General features: G+C 43.7%; 1 protein-coding gene across 2 annotated transcripts in view; it reads left to right on the forward strand.

Moving 5' to 3' along the window:
- schip1 (schwannomin interacting protein 1) overlaps positions 1-20277 on the forward strand; it is a 242787-nt gene that overhangs the window by 82521 nt on the left and 139989 nt on the right. For both annotated transcript variants that reach the window (XM_084419011.1, XM_084419010.1), the window contains exons 3-4: positions 1520-1591; positions 1923-2118. In XM_084419011.1, coding sequence (XP_084275137.1) covers positions 1520-1591; positions 1923-2118 — 268 coding nt within the window. The remainder of the gene's footprint in view (positions 1-1519; positions 1592-1922; positions 2119-20277) is intronic.

Genomic DNA, 20277 nt, shown 5'->3' on the forward strand with positions numbered 1-20277 from the left:
TGGGAGAGGGAGGCTGGGCGGGCTATCTGAAGACACAGAGGGCACTGGAGATACTTGGAGCACAAGAGATACAGGGCTGATAGCACTAGGCATTTTCAACAACATAGGGGTATCTTTTGTAATCACATCCGTAAACCAGTCTATTAATTCCACCTCTAAAAGGTCCAATAAGTTCCCATAGTCCATATTTACCATACACGCAGCAGCGGGAGTGTGGGCAGGGCTAGCATCCATGCGCTCAAACTCCACAAGGACTCCCTCAGCGACAATCGTTTGTAGCCGACTCACACACCTGGTCAGACGTAACATTGGGCTTAGGCTCTGGTGCGGAACACGGCTTAACAGGGCTCGCTGGCTTTTTATATACAGCCCATACGTGACAGAAGATTGGACCAAGACAGTTTATTTATTTTTTGTGGAGTTTTCTTTTGTTTTTTCCTCTGTCACCATGGACATTCCCGCTGTTGCCCTGCTATGCCTGGACCTGAAGGACCGTGTTGACAACTTAGTGTTAACTAATAATTGTTGCAAACTGGTACTGCCAACAAAATATGAGTGCATTCCTGGAACTGGGCGTCATTACACTACATCCTTATGCATCGCTTTCTGCCAGGACTTTTACGTGCTTTTCTCAACTCACTGAAGTGACGTCGCCGTCCGGGTTAGCGGTAGCATGAGCCGTCAGGCAAGTGTTGTTTAAATAAACTCCTGATGTACTTACAAACTTTCCAATGCCTCGTTTTGGTACCATTCTGGGCATTATTAGTGGGGTAATTTACAAGATACAAATTTGGAGCCATTAGCGCCTGCACTGCGCCAAGAGACAACGTTATCGGGAAATCCAGCCTTGGTCAGATTCAGATGGTAAATATCATATATTAAGTTGGGTGTCCATCTTAGAGATGATCACCATATTTATAATGAAACCAACAGATTTAGAAATATGATATTAATCATATCAGTCAATAAAATATAATTTATTGTTACTAGTGTAAATCTAAATTAAATTATAATGGGATCTCCTTCAATACTTTCAGAATCTTTACTTTTTAAAATAATTTTGTTTCTGTATTTTTTTTATATATTTTTATATTAACATATTTTAATGACAGTATATTTACTGAACAAAAATTAATTCTTTTATTTATCAAAATAAACAGAAAATAGTCCAAAATTTGCTAAAGTGATTTTTTGGTCAAGTATTAACTTTATTAAAACCATATTATTTTAGCTGAAGTATTTGTATCAATTCTGTGTCTTTTACCCCGTGTGTCTGTGGGGTGAAAGACCTCGCCACCTCATAGATACGATTATCTTACGATTTATGTTCAAATGTTCAATACAAACATATATTTTTCTTCTGCAATCATACACTATGGGGAATAGTGAAAAGCAAAAAAAATTTCTTAAGGTGCGTCTTTAGCCCTGTTATACCTTACAGTAAAGTACCAGTCTGTGTGTGTCGAAATATGCTTATGTTGTGTGTGTGTGTGTGTGTGTGTGTGTGTGTGTGTTTCAGCCACCAGATGGCGACAGACGTGGAGAATAACATCACGGTGAACACACATCCACTGGAGACCACAGTGCTGATGTGAGTCAATATCACCATAACTTCCTGATTATACTGATTATCACGGTCATTCATCTGCAGTTTGAGATATCACGCTGCCATAGCTAATTATCAGAATCACATTGTCATAAGCAATAATGTATATGGCAATGTTATCTGGGATTATTGCTATCACTTTGCTATCAGTAATTATTGGTTTTCCTTTGTTAACAGTAATTGCTTTTTAATCAGTTATAGTGAGAAAGTCATTATTGCTATTGTATTATGAATAGTTTCTGTATTATATTGTTATCTGTGATTATGGGTGTGTTATTATGCGTTCCTCATGTAAATAACTGGCGTTACCTGTCAGAATGCAGCATGACTGGCGGGAGTTCCTGCAGACTCAGGATATCCTGGAGAAGAGAAGCCCCTCCCCTTCCTCTCTGATGAGCACGTCCCTCAGCATGGCCACCCTATCAGACGGCAGCACCCCCGTAAGCCCCGCCCCTTGCTCTCTGATGAGCTCCTCCCTCAGCATGGCCACCCTATCAGACGGCAGCACCCCCGTAAGCCCCGCCCTCTCTTCTCTTTTAAAGCCTGGTGTGTAGATCATGGATGCCCAGTCCTGTTTCTGAGATCCAGCCCTGATTAAAGCAGATAATGAAGATCTCCGGGAACTCTTGCTCATCACAGGCAGGTGTTTGAGTGGATCCCAGCAGGACGGTAGATCTCCAGGACTGGGATTTGTTGGGTGGTGCAGGAGTTTGAGGTGTTGTGTGTCCGTTTAGTTCAGATCGGTGTGTTTAGTGGTGGGCAGATCGAGGCTTCGTGGAGCACTGAAACAGTTGAAGCAAATGTGCCGTATTGTGTCGAGGCTTAAGCCCTATTCGGACGGGATTAACTTTACAAGGGTAGATGGAGTAATGTAATTTTACCACAGGACGTCTGTAATATTAATGGCCAATTCACACAGGATAAGAAATCTCAGTAAAACCAGCAGAAGTGGGAGAGTAACTCGATTTACTCACCGCCGTCACCCTCCTGTCGTCATGTGTGTATTACGTTGTTTCCTGATATCACGTGCGCAAACACATATTACCTATATTTATATATATATATATAACAGTTATGTCCGGTCGAACGATGTATTAATTAACTTCAGATTGGATTGTGTTGGTAATAGGCACTTACCTAACGCTAAAAGAAGTGTCGTGCCTCTGACAAGTGCTTTCCATCTTCTTTCTGATCTGAATGGTGTGTGTGAAACACTTGAGTTTTACCACAGACTCGTTCCAGCGTCTAGAATGCAACTGAATGCTTTTTCAAGCGCCTCCATACTTGGAAAAAACACGGTGAAATACTTTTAAACAGGAAATGACGAAATATTTACGTGCATATTTACAGCGGGTCTATTCGCACGGGATTAGTATCACCTGAGGTCATTTTTCAGGACCTTTTTACTGAAGGTTAAAGTCGCCGTAATCTTTACTGACATTGTCCGTAATGATCACTGAGATGTACATTCAGACGGGACTAAAATCACTGAGAAGCTCTGGTGATTATTACTTTACCCCACCTCTCCACGTTAAACCAGTCGCGTCCGAATAGGGCTTTTGAAACAATCCGACACCCGTCTCCACGGTGACCCCTAGTGGCCAGAACAGTGTAATGCAACAAAAACCAGGGCCAAACATGCATAAAAACACCATTTACAAGTAGAAAGTAGAATCTTTCAGATGCAATTATCTAATCATCTAATAAGATTATCAAGTGTTCATGTTCTTTTCTAATTAAAAAGTCTACAAATGTATAAAGAGATCAGGTAAAACCCACAGACACTTGTTCATTGGTTCTCAGTGACTCGTCATGATTCATGGGTTGACCGAGATTGAAACCAATTGAAATTTAGAAGTGTTTCCAAACAGTTATGACGTAATGAAGCCCCGTTTACTGAAATCACATGACTCGGCAGTTTGAAACAAAAGATTCGGAAAGGTTTCGAAGCTTCATGAAGCAGTGTTTTGAAGGGGAGACTGGGTCTGAAGTTTGTGAAGAGTGCTGACGTTTCTTATTGACTTTAGACATTCGTTGCATGTTGTGGCTTTCTGAATCCTGGTGAAATTCTACAAACCTGAAACCAAATGCTCTGTGTATCTGTGGAGTGTCAAATGCCTTTGATAATGCGTTTTTTGGACATTTCCCTGGTAGTATCTGGTACTATTCTAAGTACTATGGAGTACTATATAAATACCATGGTGAAGGAGTATGGAACAGTTGTTCTCGCGTGCTGAACATTTGTTGCTATTTTATTGTCCGATGCAAACTTTTGGAATCTGTTATTCTGATTATCTCATACATGACCACTAGATGGATCTGTTGCTCAGGCATTATTGTACAGTGCAGCATAACACACACACAAACACATTCACTCTTTTCCCCCCCAGGTTATGTGTTTAGTGCTGTTTTTACTAAATAAATGTGAGTCAGCGAGTTGAAGCGAGCTGAAGACGGCAGCGACTCCACACCTTCAGATGCTTTGAAGAAGCTTCTTCTTTAGCTGACCCATATATATCACATACAAGCACAAATGGAAAATGACCACACACACGTTTACATGCCAGTGGCGTCTGCTGAGTGATCAAAAACCTGGGCGGCATCCCCATTTGCCTACTTATACTGTGACCTAAATGTATATGCTCTTTTTGTGAAGAAAAAAACATGGTATGAAAAAGCCTGGAAGAAATAACAGTGTGGATTCATGACGATTATCTTAAACTTAACGAATCTACAACCAAACTTCTATTTGTTGGTATGCCGACAGCTTTGCATAAATGCAATAATCTGTTTCACGGATTCTGACTGAGTGTCTACATCATCAGAAGTGCACAATATTTTTCATTCGCGATTGTCATTCGATGCCCATGTTAATAAGGTCTCGAAATCTGTTTTTCCATCTCAGAAATATTGGCAGACTACGACCTTCTCCATCTCTGCCGGATGTGGAAAGGCCTTTATTTATGCCTTCATGACGTCGAGGCTAGATTATTGTAATGCACTTTATAGACGGCTCTTCATGGGACAGCTCCGGCATGCCTTTGTAATGTAGTTTCTCCTTGCACTCCAGCTGGCTCTCTCCGCTCTTCTGTCTCCTGGACTCTTCACCAGCCTACTTTAAAACTGAGCTCTTTTTCTGTCTCAGCTCCACCATTGTGGAACACACTTCCCTTGGCTATTAAGAAGCCTTTAAAGACCCATCTTTTTAAAGATGCTTACTGTTACTTACTATTTCTGTTTTGTTTGTATTGTATTTTGTCGTCTTTTTTCTCTGCGAAGCGCTTTGGGTCTGAGAAAAGCGGAATATAAATAAAATGCATCATCCTCATCATCATGTACTGTTGAATGTGTAGCAGAAGAGTAGGAAAGCTTTGGGCTAGAGCGCCAACACGTCATCATTGCACTTTGTTGCCTAGTTACTTGCATTCTGTCACAGTTATCCTCATTTACACACTCCACATTTGAATACATTTACACTACTCAAACCTACTGGAAGAAGCTACAGCCTAGATGAGATGTTTCGCAGTGATGCTTGAACTGGTCCTGCACAAAGTTGATAGATTAGCATGAGTATTGATCATGTCATATAGATGTGAATCTTTGATATGATGTGATGTAAAGCTGTATTGACTCCACTAGAGGTCAGTATGGGTCTGGAACTGTAATCTTCATCGTCTTCTTCATGAACGCACTGCAGGAGTCTGTGGGTGCTTTAAAGATGTATTTCTAAATGTTGTTCATTTGCTCTATAGCATTCTAATGTGTTTTTAAAATCTTGTTTAATTTTTGGTTGAGGGTAAAACACATGACATAGCCTAAATATCTCCCTGTTGGTACAGCAGCACTGTAAATCCTCTATGGTAAAGGATGTAAAGTTTGGCTTGTTAGCTGAAAAAGGTCAACAATACTTTTTTTTGTTGTTGTTGTTGATAAAATTGTATTTGGTTGTCCCAGTGTTAAAGCATCAGTACAGAACAGATAAAGGTCTTTTAATTGAATGACAGTCTCCTGAAATGTTTAGAGGCGGTGGACTGCGTCAGAATAAGGCCTGGTGTGTGTCTGCGGCAGTGATATCCGTGTGTGGCCCCGGGGCCCCTGACGACCAGCCCGCCGTGGTGTGTATCGATCTGATCTCGCTCTCATCGCTCACTGCCGTGTGCTTGGGGATGTGGCTGATATTAGGTTGATTGATATGATTATGATCGGGGCTCTATTCATTAGAGCCGTGAGCGTGATTGCCTGTTCAGAGCCGCTGGGAATAATACAACGATTACGGATTCATCACGCGTCCTTCACCGCAGAGGAAGACGAGGAGAGACGGATGTCCTCAGGACGGAAAGTCGAGCTGATCCGAGATCGTGATCGTTAAGTATCCGAAAGCGTTTAAGATGCAGCGTGTTCATTTGTCATAATTACATCATTTCAACTCAACAAAGCATTTCGATAAATGGGTGTGGTCTCAGCAGCAAACTGAACTTTGATGGAACACATAGATGGATTCTGAAGGAGTAGTTAATCTGAAAATGAGCACAGACAGATGTGGTCAGCATCAGGGCCATAGCTTGTCAATTCTGGGGCCCCTGAAAAAACATCCACTCATATCATATATGGTACACGATTTCTAGACTTGCATCGCTTCTCTTGTTGCCAAAATTACAACCAAAAGCCGCACAATGTGGCATCGTATCAGTATCTCATTTCCCGAGTAAAAATAGCAACAGGAGCGCCCAGTAGATCACCGAGGGCAACCATTTGACGTCATCGACCCAGAATGCACTGCGCACCTAAAATGGTGCCTCGCTATTATCCAAAATATGTATAAAATGATATGGATTTTTGAAATAACATAAATCTTTCATCGACATATTTTAGTAAGAGACATCATTCACGTTATATTTAGCCATACAAGTCTTAATACCCAAGGTTCTCTTTAAAAAAATTTTGATAGACTGATTAATAGACTGATCTCCTGGCGTACCTCTCCTTTTCATGACGTTACTGGTACCCAGATCCCCCCCCCCCCCACCCCCCACCCCAACATTTTCAGTCAGTCTCACTTCCACCGTAACTTTACTCATTCAGCTGTTCTCGGAGCAGCCTTAACTCTGATTGGTTCTGTTCACTAGCTAGGGTGGGATTTCTGATTTTATTGGGTCCCTCTGCTGTAATTAATAACCATCGGACTAAACCATTTTTATGGAGGGGAGAGAGATAATTATTTGTTAAACTTCTTTTACTAAATTAAATGTTTTTGTGGTTTTCAGTAAACTCACAGGCATACAAGCTGACACTGTAATATATACTATATTGATTCATAAAAAGTGGATCTCGAGTTTCCCAGCCTGGCATTAGAGTCTAGAATTGAATGTTAGAATGAGACAGTCTTGTTAGTTAAGTTTCACATGATTTCTTTTAGAGATGAGAACAGAAACTTACAGAACCTTTAGTTTACATTAGCAAACATAATGGGTAGGGGGCGCTATTAAACAACCTCACCATTTCAATTTATTATAAGAAGGAGATCTCAAAATGCTTTGAGGTGTGTGCTTCACAGCTATCCAAATTACTGAATATTATTAAGACATGATTAACATAACTAAAGAATAATCTTTTATTCCAGGCTTGTTGTAATCAATTCACTAAAGGAAGGGAAATATTTAGGGAAATATACGCTATAAATATCTGTGTAATATACTGTGTTCTCATTTAACAACAATGTTCTTAAAAAAAGGTCCATCCAGCTGCAATGAGGGATATAAATGGCATTGACACATTTATTGCAAACACGTGAACACAAACATGTTTATACGATAGTGACGTCTGTTGAGTGATCAAAAACTTGAGCGGCGTCCCAATTTGCCTACTTATGACCTAAATGTATATGCTCTTTTTGTGAAGAAAAAGCATGTTAAGAAAAAGCTATCTGTCTGGAAAAAATAACGGTGTGGATGCAAGACAAATTGTATTGCTTTTATTGCATGCTTAACTGTTGGTACAATGTGTTTTTCATCGTACTCCCCACCCTTGCGACGCCATACAGTTTGGCACCCATCAGAGCAAAACAACAAAACAAATCTTTGTCCCATTACTCCAAACAGTCCCAACAGTCTCCCCTTTGTCAACATGTGCCCTGGCAAATTCTAGACAGCCTTTTTGTGCATGGGCTTCAGCAGTGGCTTCCTCTGTGGACAACAGCCATCCATGCCACTCCTCTGTAGTGTACGTCATATGGTGTCACGGGAAACGATCACCCCAGTTTGACTTTCTAATGATTTAGCCAACTGTGCTGAACTTGCATGACGATTCTCTCATTTTTGCACCATGATCTTAAATGATTTTGTTAGAATAGTTCCAATTTTGCCTTTGGTACTGACTGATCTAATTTAAAACCAATTAACCAGATTTGCACAAATATTTCATTGTAAAGGATCCCCTAAAAAGTGTTAATTTAAAAGCAAGATGTTTTTCTGAGAAATCTGTTGGGGTGTACTCATTTATGCTGAGCACTATATGTCTGGCAACCCTATGCGATAGAGATGCGCGGTTGGCGGTTACAGCCGCGATTGGGGGGATGACGTGACGAAAAATTATATTTGAATTAAGTTCGGGCGGGTGGCGGGCGGGCGGTTGAACCAAACAAATGAAAAATATTATGTATACACCAATCAGCGGATGGCGGGCGGGTGCGGTTTTGAAAATTGGTCAAAAACGTTGGTGCGGATGGATGGCGGACGGATGTTGAGTTTTGTGATGCGGTTGCGGATGAAATAATAGCCCATCCGCGCATCTCTACTATGCGAACATAAAAGGAGCATACACTTCTATCTCTGTATATGATGTTTTATTAACAAAGTTCGGGAGGAGCACGTTCAAATGATCTATCTAATCAACACGAGAGGAGGCCTATAAATATGTAGCCGACTCACCTATGTTCCTAGACAGTTTTTCTGCATTTGGCCCTACCCAATTGCGATTATGTCCGAGTTAGAATTATTCCCATCTGATGATGAGTCTGTTTTATCCACGTCTCCTTTACAGTCAGTCGTTCCCTCTCCTTGATTCCCAGACTCTGCCGTCTTCAACTCTCTCCCTTTTTCGTGGCCTCCAGCTCCAACCACAAGCCCTAGCATGAGGCTGCTTCCGCTAGCGGCACAGGCCCAGCCATCTCTGCCTTTTCCTCCTAACCCTCTCCCTTATTTGTGGCCGTCAGCTCCAGCTGCCGACTCTAACGCGAGGATGCCTCCGCTAGCGTCTCAATCACAAATGCCATATTTCCCTTCCCAATTTCTCAGCCCTGCCCCCCAACACTGTTTTACAGGCAAAATCATAATTTTCTTTGTTTACAGCAACGCCGATGCCCGTACCTCAGAACGCTGTCGCCTTGGAACCGGCCCCAGTGTCCAGTAACATCGGGGCTCAAATCCTCTCAGGTGCTTTGATCGATTTGTCATCCTTACTGACTTTGCTTCCCATTTCTGAGTCAAATTGCCAAGTTGATTGCGGCTATTTTAAAGTGATGCCCATCCACCCTGATTCATGGCATTTATTGGGGTACGGTGGTCCGGAAATTTTTATTTTGCCGTCCGTCTAACTTTCACCTGCAAAAGCATCCCCAAAATATGTGATACTCTATTAGAAGCCAAATGCTGGATTCTGCCTAATAACTATGCAATCCCTTACCTCATTCATCTGCTTGATATTTTTTAATCTTTTCACCTCCCGGCGCCATCCCAGTTGCCCATCTCCTCATAGTGCAAAAAGTTTTCACAGAGCTCGGTATCGCCCAGGAAAAACATTTGGCCCAGCCACATTGTTGGACGGGTGAAATTGCTCGTAAACACCCATTGGACGCCGTGAGCTGCAGGCTCCCGTCAGATGCTGTGTGGGCCCTCCCGCTCGGGTTGACAGAATCGTTATGCCTTTTGGCCAGCGTGGCTCGTTTATCCGATGCTGTGATCTGCAGGCTCCCGTTGAATGATCAGATCCTGACCCTTCTGAGGCAGAGCCCTAGCGGCCACACTTGCTTTCTGCTCCTGTCGCCAGCTAGGCCCATCGAGAGGATCAGAAGGGGGGACTGAAGGACGCTGTCTGTGGTGGGGAATGTAGAGCTCAAACGCTGCTGACTGTTGTGACCAAAACAGCAAAAGAGCGGCCGGTGGCATGAGAGGGCAAGCTTGGTCACACAGAGGGCAAGGTCAGTGGCAGAGCTCCTCGATCATGTCTGGAACCACACCCCCGCAGCATCAACGTCCTTCAGGACTTTGGTCTGGTACGCCTGCATCACCTCCAGGGCACCGCTGATTTCGCCCGTTGCCGCGTACGCTTTGCCCACAAGTTTTGATCTAAATTGGCAAGGCAAAGTAGGAGCCTTCCACAAAGATGCCACGCCAGATAATCTTCATATACCCGTGTTCCTCCAACCCCTTTACATTAGCATAGTTGGACTTGCTGGGAGGGAACACACGGGCGAGGCTTCCTGGCGCTTCCTGGCGGGTCATAAATGTTGAGATCTGGAAGAAATGGAAGGCTCGCTGGGGACACATTTATGAGCCGCCAGAAGCGCTGGTCTAGCCTGCCTGGAGCGTGTTCCTGTTTCCCCTCCGTCTGGTCTAAACTCAATCTTGGGGTGGTGCGGGTCATCACATCCAGAAATTCCCCATATGCAGGTGAGGATGGGGAGGCGGGCTCATTTAAACGTCTTACCTCAACTCCCGTCACATCTAGTTCCTCGGAACTTATGCAGCCAAGCAACATGCTGGAAGAAGCCGGCGGGCAGGATAGATAACTATTATTCAAAGAAAGTAGAGAGTAAATGAAAAAGTAGGAATTAGCATTTGCCATGTGGTTGATGCCCAATATCGCTAGCTGAGTAGAAATATGTAATCATGTTTCGCTTGGTCCCCTTCAATTTGTGTTGGATTTTCTCTTTAGCGTAAAGGTTGAGAGGTCTATCTATAAATATATAGGCTATAATCTGTGTACACAGCTTTTTATAAATGGCGGGTGCTGGTGTTTTGCAAGCATTCGGCCAATCAGCAAACACTAATGTCATTGGTAGTTCCTATAGTGCTGGTTTAGACCTTAGCTAAATTAGTTCCTCCAAAAAGAGTTCCTAGAACTAAAATCGTTCCCAGTTCCTACAGTGCGAACATGCCAAAAAGCTGGTACTTCTGCCATTAGTTCTAGGAACTATGTAAAGGTTCCTCCAGTGCGAAGGTCGTTGGAAAGGTCACGCTGGACGTAGGCGGAAGTACCGCCCCATTGTTTACAAAGCGAACGTGCGAAGACTAATACAAACGCCCTTTAACAAAAAAGGTAAAACAATGATGTCGGACGATTTTGAAGTTGGAGGAGAAAATGAGATGGAGTTTTTAATTTGCTTTGTAAACAATGCGGCGGTACTTCCGTCTACGTCCAGCGTGATCTTTCCAACGTGATCACGTAATGCCTGGCGCGTCGCAGACCAGCACAAGACGAACAGTTGTGGTTAAAAAGTATATACTTTTTTTTTTTTTTTTGAAAATGACAGATCGTTTCACTAGATAAGACCCTATTCCTCAGCTGGGATCATGCAGAGTCCTTTGAAGCACTTCAGAGCCCTTTGAAACTGCATTGATTTGGACTTCAACAATTTGGTTACCATTAAAGTCCATTGTGTGGAGAAAAATCCTGAAATGTTTTCCTCAAAAAACTTAATTTCTTTTCCACTGAATAAAGAAAGACATGAACATCTTGGATGGCATTGGGGTGAGTAAATTATCAGGAAATTTTAATTTTGAGGTGAATTAATCCTTTAATGTTTTGTCTAAGCGTCCTTAGTATAATATATTAAAAGGCATACTTTGACAGTCAGAATATATGTGTGTTTGAGAGAAAAAGAGAGATGTGGTGGCCAAATATAAATGATTCAACTAACATGCACTGTTAGTATAAATAAGTTCATCATGCGAAATTATGCAAATGAAAGCACAAATCAACTAACATCTTATCTAACAGAGTCCAGTTATTTATGCATTGTTTAATATCTAGCTTCATATAAGAAGCTGACTTAAGCATAATGTCCATTATCATGCTCAAATCTCACTGCGCGTATGATTCGTTTCACAGCTGTGACATCATCAGTATCATAAATCATGTTGACTGACCTCAGCAGCACACTGAAAGCATCTGATCTGCTAACACACTGCTGTAGAGATGCTGATGGGTGTGTGTATCTCACCAAAACATTTCAATCCAAAAGTAAAGATAATTGAAAAAGAAATAAAATTTTGCTGAAGCTGTTTTAGGACCATTGACATTGTTGTATTGCATGAATCTGTAAATGTGAGAATAGAGCGAGAGCAGAGCATTGGGTTCATTTCTGAATCTACTCATATTCCTCCTGCTGTCATTAAATTATTAACACAGCCGTGTGTGTGTGTGTGTGTGTGTGTGTGTGTTCAGCTCTGTCTATTGTCAGGTCCAAGCCTGTTTTAACTAGTATATTCCCAAGATCATAGCATTATATCAGTCATGTGTATATGATGGGTCAAGTCAAATCAAGTCACATTTATTTATATAGAGCTTTTTACAATACAGATTGTTTCAAAGCAGCTTTACAGAGATAACAGAATGCAACAAAGTTTTTTTCCAGAAGAAAATAGCGTCACAGTCCAGCTTAAGTAAGTTCAGTGATGTTTCATTTTTGTTTAAAAAAAAAAGTTATTAATTTAGTTCATTTATTTATATATATATAAATAAAACATTGAGAATATTATCCAGTTCCATCTGGTTTAAGATCAGAGTCATCACACCGGTATGGAGACGGGTTTGTTGAGGATCAGTGCCGATGGCTGTCGTGTCGATGAGGCCTTCGATGAGAGTCTAGTTGACACAATCTCTGCTGACACTTCAGGGATACGTTGTGGTCGTGTCTAGGCGCAGGTCCTCCATCTGGTCTGGATACGGCCCTGATCCGGCTGACAACATCATGCGTTGTGGTCGTGTCTAGGCGCAGGTCCTCCATCTGGTCTGGATACGGCCCTGATCCGGCTGACAACATCATGCGTTGTGGTCGTGTCTAGGCGCAGGTCCTCCATCTGGTCTGGATACGGCCCTGATCCGGCTGACAACATCATGCGTTGTGGTCGTGTCTAGGCGCAGGTTCACCATCTGATCTGGATACGGCCTGGATCCAGCTGATTACAGTAAACCTCGGAATAAGCAGAAAGGCTAACATAGCGTAGATGCCATTCTTCTTATGATGTAATGAGTACACCACTTTCAATTCTTTTACTTCAATGAAAGGTTAGATTGTTGCTAATATTTGTAATGAAAGATCAAAAGGATAAATAATGCAGATTTCTTTTTTACAGCCATTTTTTATCATATTTAGCAGGGGTGCCATTAATTCTGACCACAACTGTAGCGCCTTTCCCGGGCTCAAGGATGCTTCACAATAAATCATACAGTGACACAATCAATCATATGGATATTTGCCCAGTCCAGAACAAGAGCCAATGCAGTTGCATATTTTGGTAATATCAAATTATCAAGACATCAGGAGTGTGCGCTACTTTTCCAGCAAGCAATAGCCGTCATTTCACCATCTAGGTTAACTATAGACTCGATTTAGTCCGAGTACGCTATGAGTAACCACTTCTAGCCAAAATAACCTTGAATTTGGTAACATGTAGTTTTTGCCAAATATCTTGCGGGATGTATGATATTCCATCATGTAAGCAAAGTTAACAGTGCTGTGCAAGGTGTACCATGTTATCTAATTGATGACTAGCCAGCCTAGCACAGGTTCCACAAGCATACGAAGTGCTAGGCTCCGCCGCAGGGAACTCTACTGGAGCAAATAAGTGCACGTATCCGCTCCATGGGGTGGGGATTGGCGCACTGAGTGGGCTCTCAACCCGAGCGGGCAAGGCACGCCTTGGGTCTGGTATGCCAAAGCGATGGCATCCACTATCCATTGGGCCATCCTCTGCTTGGAGACAGCCTTTCCCTTCTGCTGGTCTCCGTAACAGATGAAGAGCTGGTCTGAGGTCCTGAGGCTTTGAGTTACACATATAGGCACAGAGCGCGGACGGGACAGAGAAAAGCCAGGGCTGGGTCTGCCTCCTCCAGGGGCAGCGCTTTCATGTTCACCACCTGGTCCCAGAAGGGAGTGGTGGCAACCTTGGGCACGTATCCAGGCCGGGGTCTCAGGATAATGTGAGAGTTGGCCGGGTAATGTGAGGTTCTCCACAGGGTTCTACCTGTGCGGTCCTGAAGCGCCTCCAAATCAGCTGGACCACCTGGGGATGGAGTCTCCATTCTACCGGAAGCACCGGCTGCCGCGAGAGCTCATCGGCTGCACGGTAGAGCAGGCCCGGAATGTGGCGGCCCAGTGCAAGACGTACTGCTAACAACTTAAGGCAGTTGATGTGCTTATGCAGTCCACAGACCTGAAACTGCATGCCCGTTGTACTTGACTCCCCAGCCGGTGGCAGAGGCATCCGTGAAGACAACAGCATGCCTGGACACTTGTTCTAGGGGGACACCTGCCCGTAGAAACGTAGGGTCCGACCATGGGCTGATGGTTGGCGACAGTGCGGGGTGATAGGAACCCGGCACAAGCTGTGCTGCCATGCCCATCTCGGAACTCGGTCGTGAAGCCAGTGCTGAAGCGGCCTCATATGAAGCAATCCGACCGGCGTTACAGCGGCTGCAGATGCCTTGTGCCCCAGGAGCCTCTGAAAAGTTTCTGCATCTCTGCTGAGAAGGGACCGATCAAGACTCGCAGGTCCAAGATTGGCCGTAACCCACCGCCTTTCTTGGGTACAATGAAGTACGGGTTGTAGAAGCCAGTCTTCATATCGGCTGGAGGGACCGGCTCTATCGTATCCTTCGCCAGTAGGACTGCGATTTCCACCCGAGGCACAGGAGCACTGTCTGCCAGAACACAGGTGAACTGGATGCCCCTGAAAGCCGGGGGACGCCGGGCAAACTGAATCGCATTTCAGAGTCTGATGGTACGGATGAGCCAGCTAGACGGGCTAGGAAGCGCTAGCCAGGCTCCCAGGCACCAAGACAGGGGACCAACGGGACTACCGATGTACCCGCAGTGGTGCAGCAAGGTGGAGGGCAGGGACCCGACTCGGACAGCATGCGGCCTGAAGTGGGGTCTGAGTGTGCGATGCAACACTTACCTGACTACACCGATCTGCAGGGGATGCGTGAGATGGCATACTTGCGGCCTCAATGCATCAGGCTGCCGCTGGCGATGCAAGAGGGGGCTGAGGGTGGCAAGGCCCACCGTCGTGCACCGCCAACCTCGCTCTCTTGGGACCCAGAGGTAGGTAAGCTGCTCTTACTGAGAATTTGGGTACTGTGGCGGAGCAGAATAATTCAACAAAAGATTCTCCGCCCGGCCCTCCTCCGGGAAAGAGCAGCTGTGTCCAACTCTGGGTCGCCCGTCTCAGAGCTGCAGAATTTGTTTTTTTTTCTGCAGGGGACTGACACCCTTTGCGATGCACAGACTGAGTGGCAGCCCACAAGTGACTCAGAAAACACATCGGGGCAAGCTTTTTGGTTACCTCAGCCTGCTTCTGAACTGTGTTGGGCACAGTCTCCAACAGTGTCGCCGAAAGGCCACCTCGTGAGATGGGAGCATCGAGAAAGTGAACTTTGCCGATGTCTCGCACATCTGCAAGGTTTAGCCAGGGGGTGCTTCTGGATCACAAGGTGGACATCATCTAGCTGACGGCCAGCGCTGTGACTTTAACCACGGTCAGTCACCACGCGCAGCTCAACCCCAACTCAGAACTACCCTCAAGCATTATGACTTCCACAGATTTTTGCAGGGAGGATTACCCATTGAGGGTAGTGAGAGAGGAAAAACTTTTTCTGCAGATTTTGGCATGTTTGTTTGGCTTGCCATATTGGCGCAAAAATGCTTCCATACTGCTTCTGTTATGTTCTTCACACACATCTGGGAAGGCACGGGGCGGGGCAAGGCGATTTACACGTCGCACTGCGCCCCCAGCGTAACCCGGGAAAGCATGGCTGTCCAGTCTGAATCTGATTCAGCATGAGCACGCACACCATTATGGTTGGGAAGCTCAGAACCATCTTCATTTCCAGAGTGTAACAGCCCTCTATCTGATGCAGCGATCTACATCTAATCCTCCCCTGGAGCCCCGAATGAAATGCTAGGTCCGGCATGAGAAGGACCAGCAATCCCTTCTGGAAGCTGCCAGGCATGCGAGACAGTGTACGTGGCCGTCAAACTCGACAGCACATGGCACGCTGATCGTTTAAGCCTTAATGAGAAAGGCAAGACAAACAACGTGCCGACTTGGCCACGCTCTCATGAGAGAACATGAACCACCAATGAGTGCAGTCTCAGCACACTTAAGTCCAGGCATATGAAACCGTGATCGTGGCTGTCATATGAGGATAGGAAATGACCGCATCCAGAAACAGACGGTTTGAATGACATCTTGAAAAAGATGCAGTGTCAAACCGTGGCTACACAAACTGTACGATAGTGCAAGCCTGATGTGAGCACTCACATTCTCATTGAAGGCACAACATTCTGAGCTGTGAAAACAGCTGTTTTGCTGGCTCTCTGTGAGATTGCGGCCAGCGTTGTCTTTCGCTGTTTAATCCAACACCAGCTTTGAAGAGGCGTTCTTCTGAAGAAGCAGACTCGTTTTCTTCTTTTTGAAGAAAGTTTTCTCACTGTCAGAAAGATTGTAGAGCAGGAACAGCTGAACCACTCGGCTCCGAAGCGAAAAGCAAATATGTGACACACCTGCTGCTTTCCAGCGCGAGCATAGCAGAGCAGCTGATGCAATTATCACATGCCAATGTGCATTGGCTCGTTTTATTACACTCGAAGTAGATTGGTCTCTCGAAGTAGATTGGTCTCTCAAAGCGATCCCAATTACGTCGGCACGTCGACGCAACGTTGAACGTGACCGACTAAAAGGGAACTAGGCAGGTTCCTTCATCTCATGCGTCTCCTTTTTTATACACCTGTGCTCTGAGTGGTTAAACACATTGGCAGACGTCTGGAGCGCAGGTTTAGGAAAAGTGGACCTGAAGTGCATTACCAGGATTTCTGTGATCATCAGCAGAAACACAAGACTCACTCCCTGCCACACATACATCATATTACTCTTCCATAATTAGCACTGATAAAGGTAGCCCTAAGATGTTTTTTTTTCTACTGTCAGCAAACTTTTTAACTCTCCAGCACACCATACTGCTGTTTCAAACGACCTCTGCAACTCTTTCCTTCATTTTCTCCACTGTAAAGTAAAATCTATTTATAAAACATTTTCATCAGTTGCAGCAGAAGTTTCGTCTAACTGGTCTCCATCTCAACCCATAAAGCATGTCTTGTCTAGCTTTACTCTCACCAGCCCATTTTCTGTTAGTGGCCTTATTGCTCAAATTAGCTCATCCACTTGTCAGCACCTACCTCACTTCTAGGCTGCCTATCTGTAATCTCATCTCCTATTGCCCACCTGATCAACTGCTCTATTTCCTCTGGGTCTGTCTTCTATCATTAAAAACTGCAGCTGTTACTCCTATGTTGAAGAAATCAGGGCTAGATTATTTTGCTGTGAATAATTTCAGGCATATATCCAATCTTCCTTTCATTTATAAATTGCTCAAAAAAAGTTTAGTTACAATCTCATCTCTCTGTCAACAATCTTCTTTATCATTATCAATCTGGTTTTCGATCAGGCCATAGCACTGAAACAACAATGAAGCCTAGCGCAAGTTCTGCCAGGAAGACTCAATCGTTCACGTCATGTATTACCTTCTCATCTATCCAATCATATCCTAATAGCCAGTATAAAAGGGTGGTACTTACACATGTCTGAGTTCGCAGATGCTGTCGCTTCAACCACCTCCATCCTCCCCATCCACCACCAAGACGGGACTTTTCCTTCATCTCCCTAACATTTCTATGCTGGGTCCTCCCCTCCATCCTCCCCATCACCTCCAGACGGGCTCTCCCCTGAAGATGCCAGGATGTCCTCTCCTCCTTCCACCCCACCACCACCAGATGGCCCCTTCGTCTTCAGGCAGGATATGCAGATTCCGTACTCTCGGAATGCGAGTTCCGGACGGAGCCTACGCCAAAGAATTTGATTGTTTGCTGAGCTCTTAAATAAATGTTCATTGTCACAGTATTAATTATCCCGAGTCTTTCTGGTAGAACTGTTTCAAATGACCAATGATCTTCTCCTATCTGTTGATTCTTGCTGTCTTACTGTTCTTATCATGCTTGATTGAATAGCAGCTTTTGACACAGTATCCCATCAGATAGTTATCTCTCAACTGCTTTTTATGGTTTACATCCTATCTCACCGTTAGACAATTTTTCATTTCTGTCCATAACTTCAAATCCTCCACTTGTTCTCTCTCTCAAGGTGTCCCTCAAGGCTCTGTTCTTGGACCTCTTCTTTTCAACATTTATTTGTTACCTCTTGGTCATATTATCCGTTGTCATGGTGTCAGCTATCATTGTTATGCTGATGACCTACAACTTTACATATCTTCTTGCTTCGGTAAATGCATGTATTGCTGATATCAAAATCTGGTAACATAACTTTCTGAAATTTATAAAACTGAGGTTATTGTTTTTTTGTCCGTCATTCCTTTTAAAAACATCTGAAGTGAGTTTTTCAATTGATGGGGCATTATAAATTCCATCTCAAACTATTAAAGATCTGGGTATTACATTTTGATTATTCACTTACATTTCAATCTCATTTACCACCTTCAAAATATATTTCCCGACTGCACCCTGCTCTCAGCCCCAAAGGCACTGAAACTCTAGTTCATGCTTTGATAACCTCATGTCTTGACTACTGTAACTCGCTTCTTATTGGACTGCTGGCTAAAACAATTGCTAGATTACAATGTGTTAGAGTAATTTATACATGTGTGTGATTACTTAATTTTCTCCCTGTACAGTGACATTGAAAACGTATATTATTATTACTACAGCCTCGTTTTGACACTATAGCCGCTTTCCGACCAAGTAGTTACAGGAACTTAGTTATAGGAACTGTCCACTTCTAAACAGTTCTAAGAACTACTCTCCCCCAAACTCAGTTTTGCTGTTTGCGTTCACACTGGCCAAGTGGCCATAGGAACTGGTAGGAGGGGTAAGGGAGTGACGCAAGCACGGTGACTTTTATTTTGACGGAGCGACGGACCTTTATTTTGGCGGCGCTGAGAACGCCAGAGCAAACAATGCTCGCATTCTCTGTGTTTATTAGTTAGCGATCTGTCTAACAGTACTGTTTAACATGTTATTAGATAGAACTGTTATAGAAAGTAGACAGTATATGAAAAAAGGTTATTAGCCTATGCCTTGTGGTTGATGTCCAGTGTTGCTAGCTGAGCAGAAATACATAATCATGTTTGGCTTGGTCCCCTCAAAGTTGCGTTGGATTTTCTCTCCAGCATAAAGGTTTAGAGGCCCATCTATCACTGTTTTCCATGTTTGTATCTAGTTTCTGGAGTAAATATATAGGCTATAATCTGTGTGTTTACATATAGCTGTTTTAAAAATGGCGGGTGCTGGTGTTTTGCATGCGTTCGGTCATCAGCGTGAGCGTACACTAACGTCACGGGTAGTTCCTATAGTGCTGGTTTAGACCCTACTCTGAAGTAGGAGCTAAATTAGTTCCTCCAAATGGAGTTCCTAGAACTAAAGTCGTTCCTAGTCGGCGTGTTCGCACCGCGGGAACATACGGGTACTTTAGCCAATAGTTCTAGGAACTGTGAAAAGGTTCCTCCGGTCGGAAAGCGGCTTATGTATGGATATATATATTTTTGTAATGGTCTGCCATTCTGATTTAACGTTATTAGCTGCTAAAATTTCATTGGGTGCTGGCGGCAATGTTTGTTAAATGATCAAAGTGATATTCAAAGAATATGTTTGCATTTGATATGTTAGCATTAGAAGATGAAAAAAATGGGTAATGCCGGCATGATGGTCAGATGATACTGTAGGTACGAATTGGACCAGTGGTCAGATTTGTAAGAATGGACTCAAGGATACAGAGAAAAAATAATTCAGACTCCAGCACTTATGGTCCCAAAAGTGGGACTAAAACACAAATGTAATTATAGTGCCACCTAGTGTTTGGAACCATCTTACCTAGTTTGAGATCAAAAGGATGTTACGAACCCCTAATCAAACACTCGCTAAAAGTGGTAAGCAACATAGGACACATGAAGCGAGGTGCAATCTAACCAATAACATTTATCATAGACCAAAAATAATGAATGCGCATAATCTCATGTATCTTAACATTCACACAAATGAAGAAAAAAATGTGAAAAATAATTGGTCAAATAGTACAAATACAACACCTTCTGTGAATAGCACAATATTATACACCACATAAGTCAAAGGAAAGACCCACCATGTAAGATAAGTACAAGTGTGTGTGTGTGTGTGTGTGTGTGTGTGTGTGTGTGTGTGTGTGTGTGTGTGTGTGTGTGTGTGTGTGTGTGTGTGTGTGTGGGCACACTGATGAATTTTACATACAGAGCCTTTGGCCTGTAACTGTAAGTCGGTGGAGTGGATTTTCTTTCATGCTGTGTTGCTCTAATACTCATGGAGTTTCCAAATCCTGCAGAAAACATGAAGGAAAATGAACCCAGCT

The sequence above is a fragment of the Rutilus rutilus genome (genome assembly GCF_951802725.1).
Source record: "Rutilus rutilus genome assembly, chromosome: 9".
In the NCBI taxonomy this organism is placed as follows: domain Eukaryota; kingdom Metazoa; phylum Chordata; class Actinopteri; order Cypriniformes; family Leuciscidae; genus Rutilus; species Rutilus rutilus.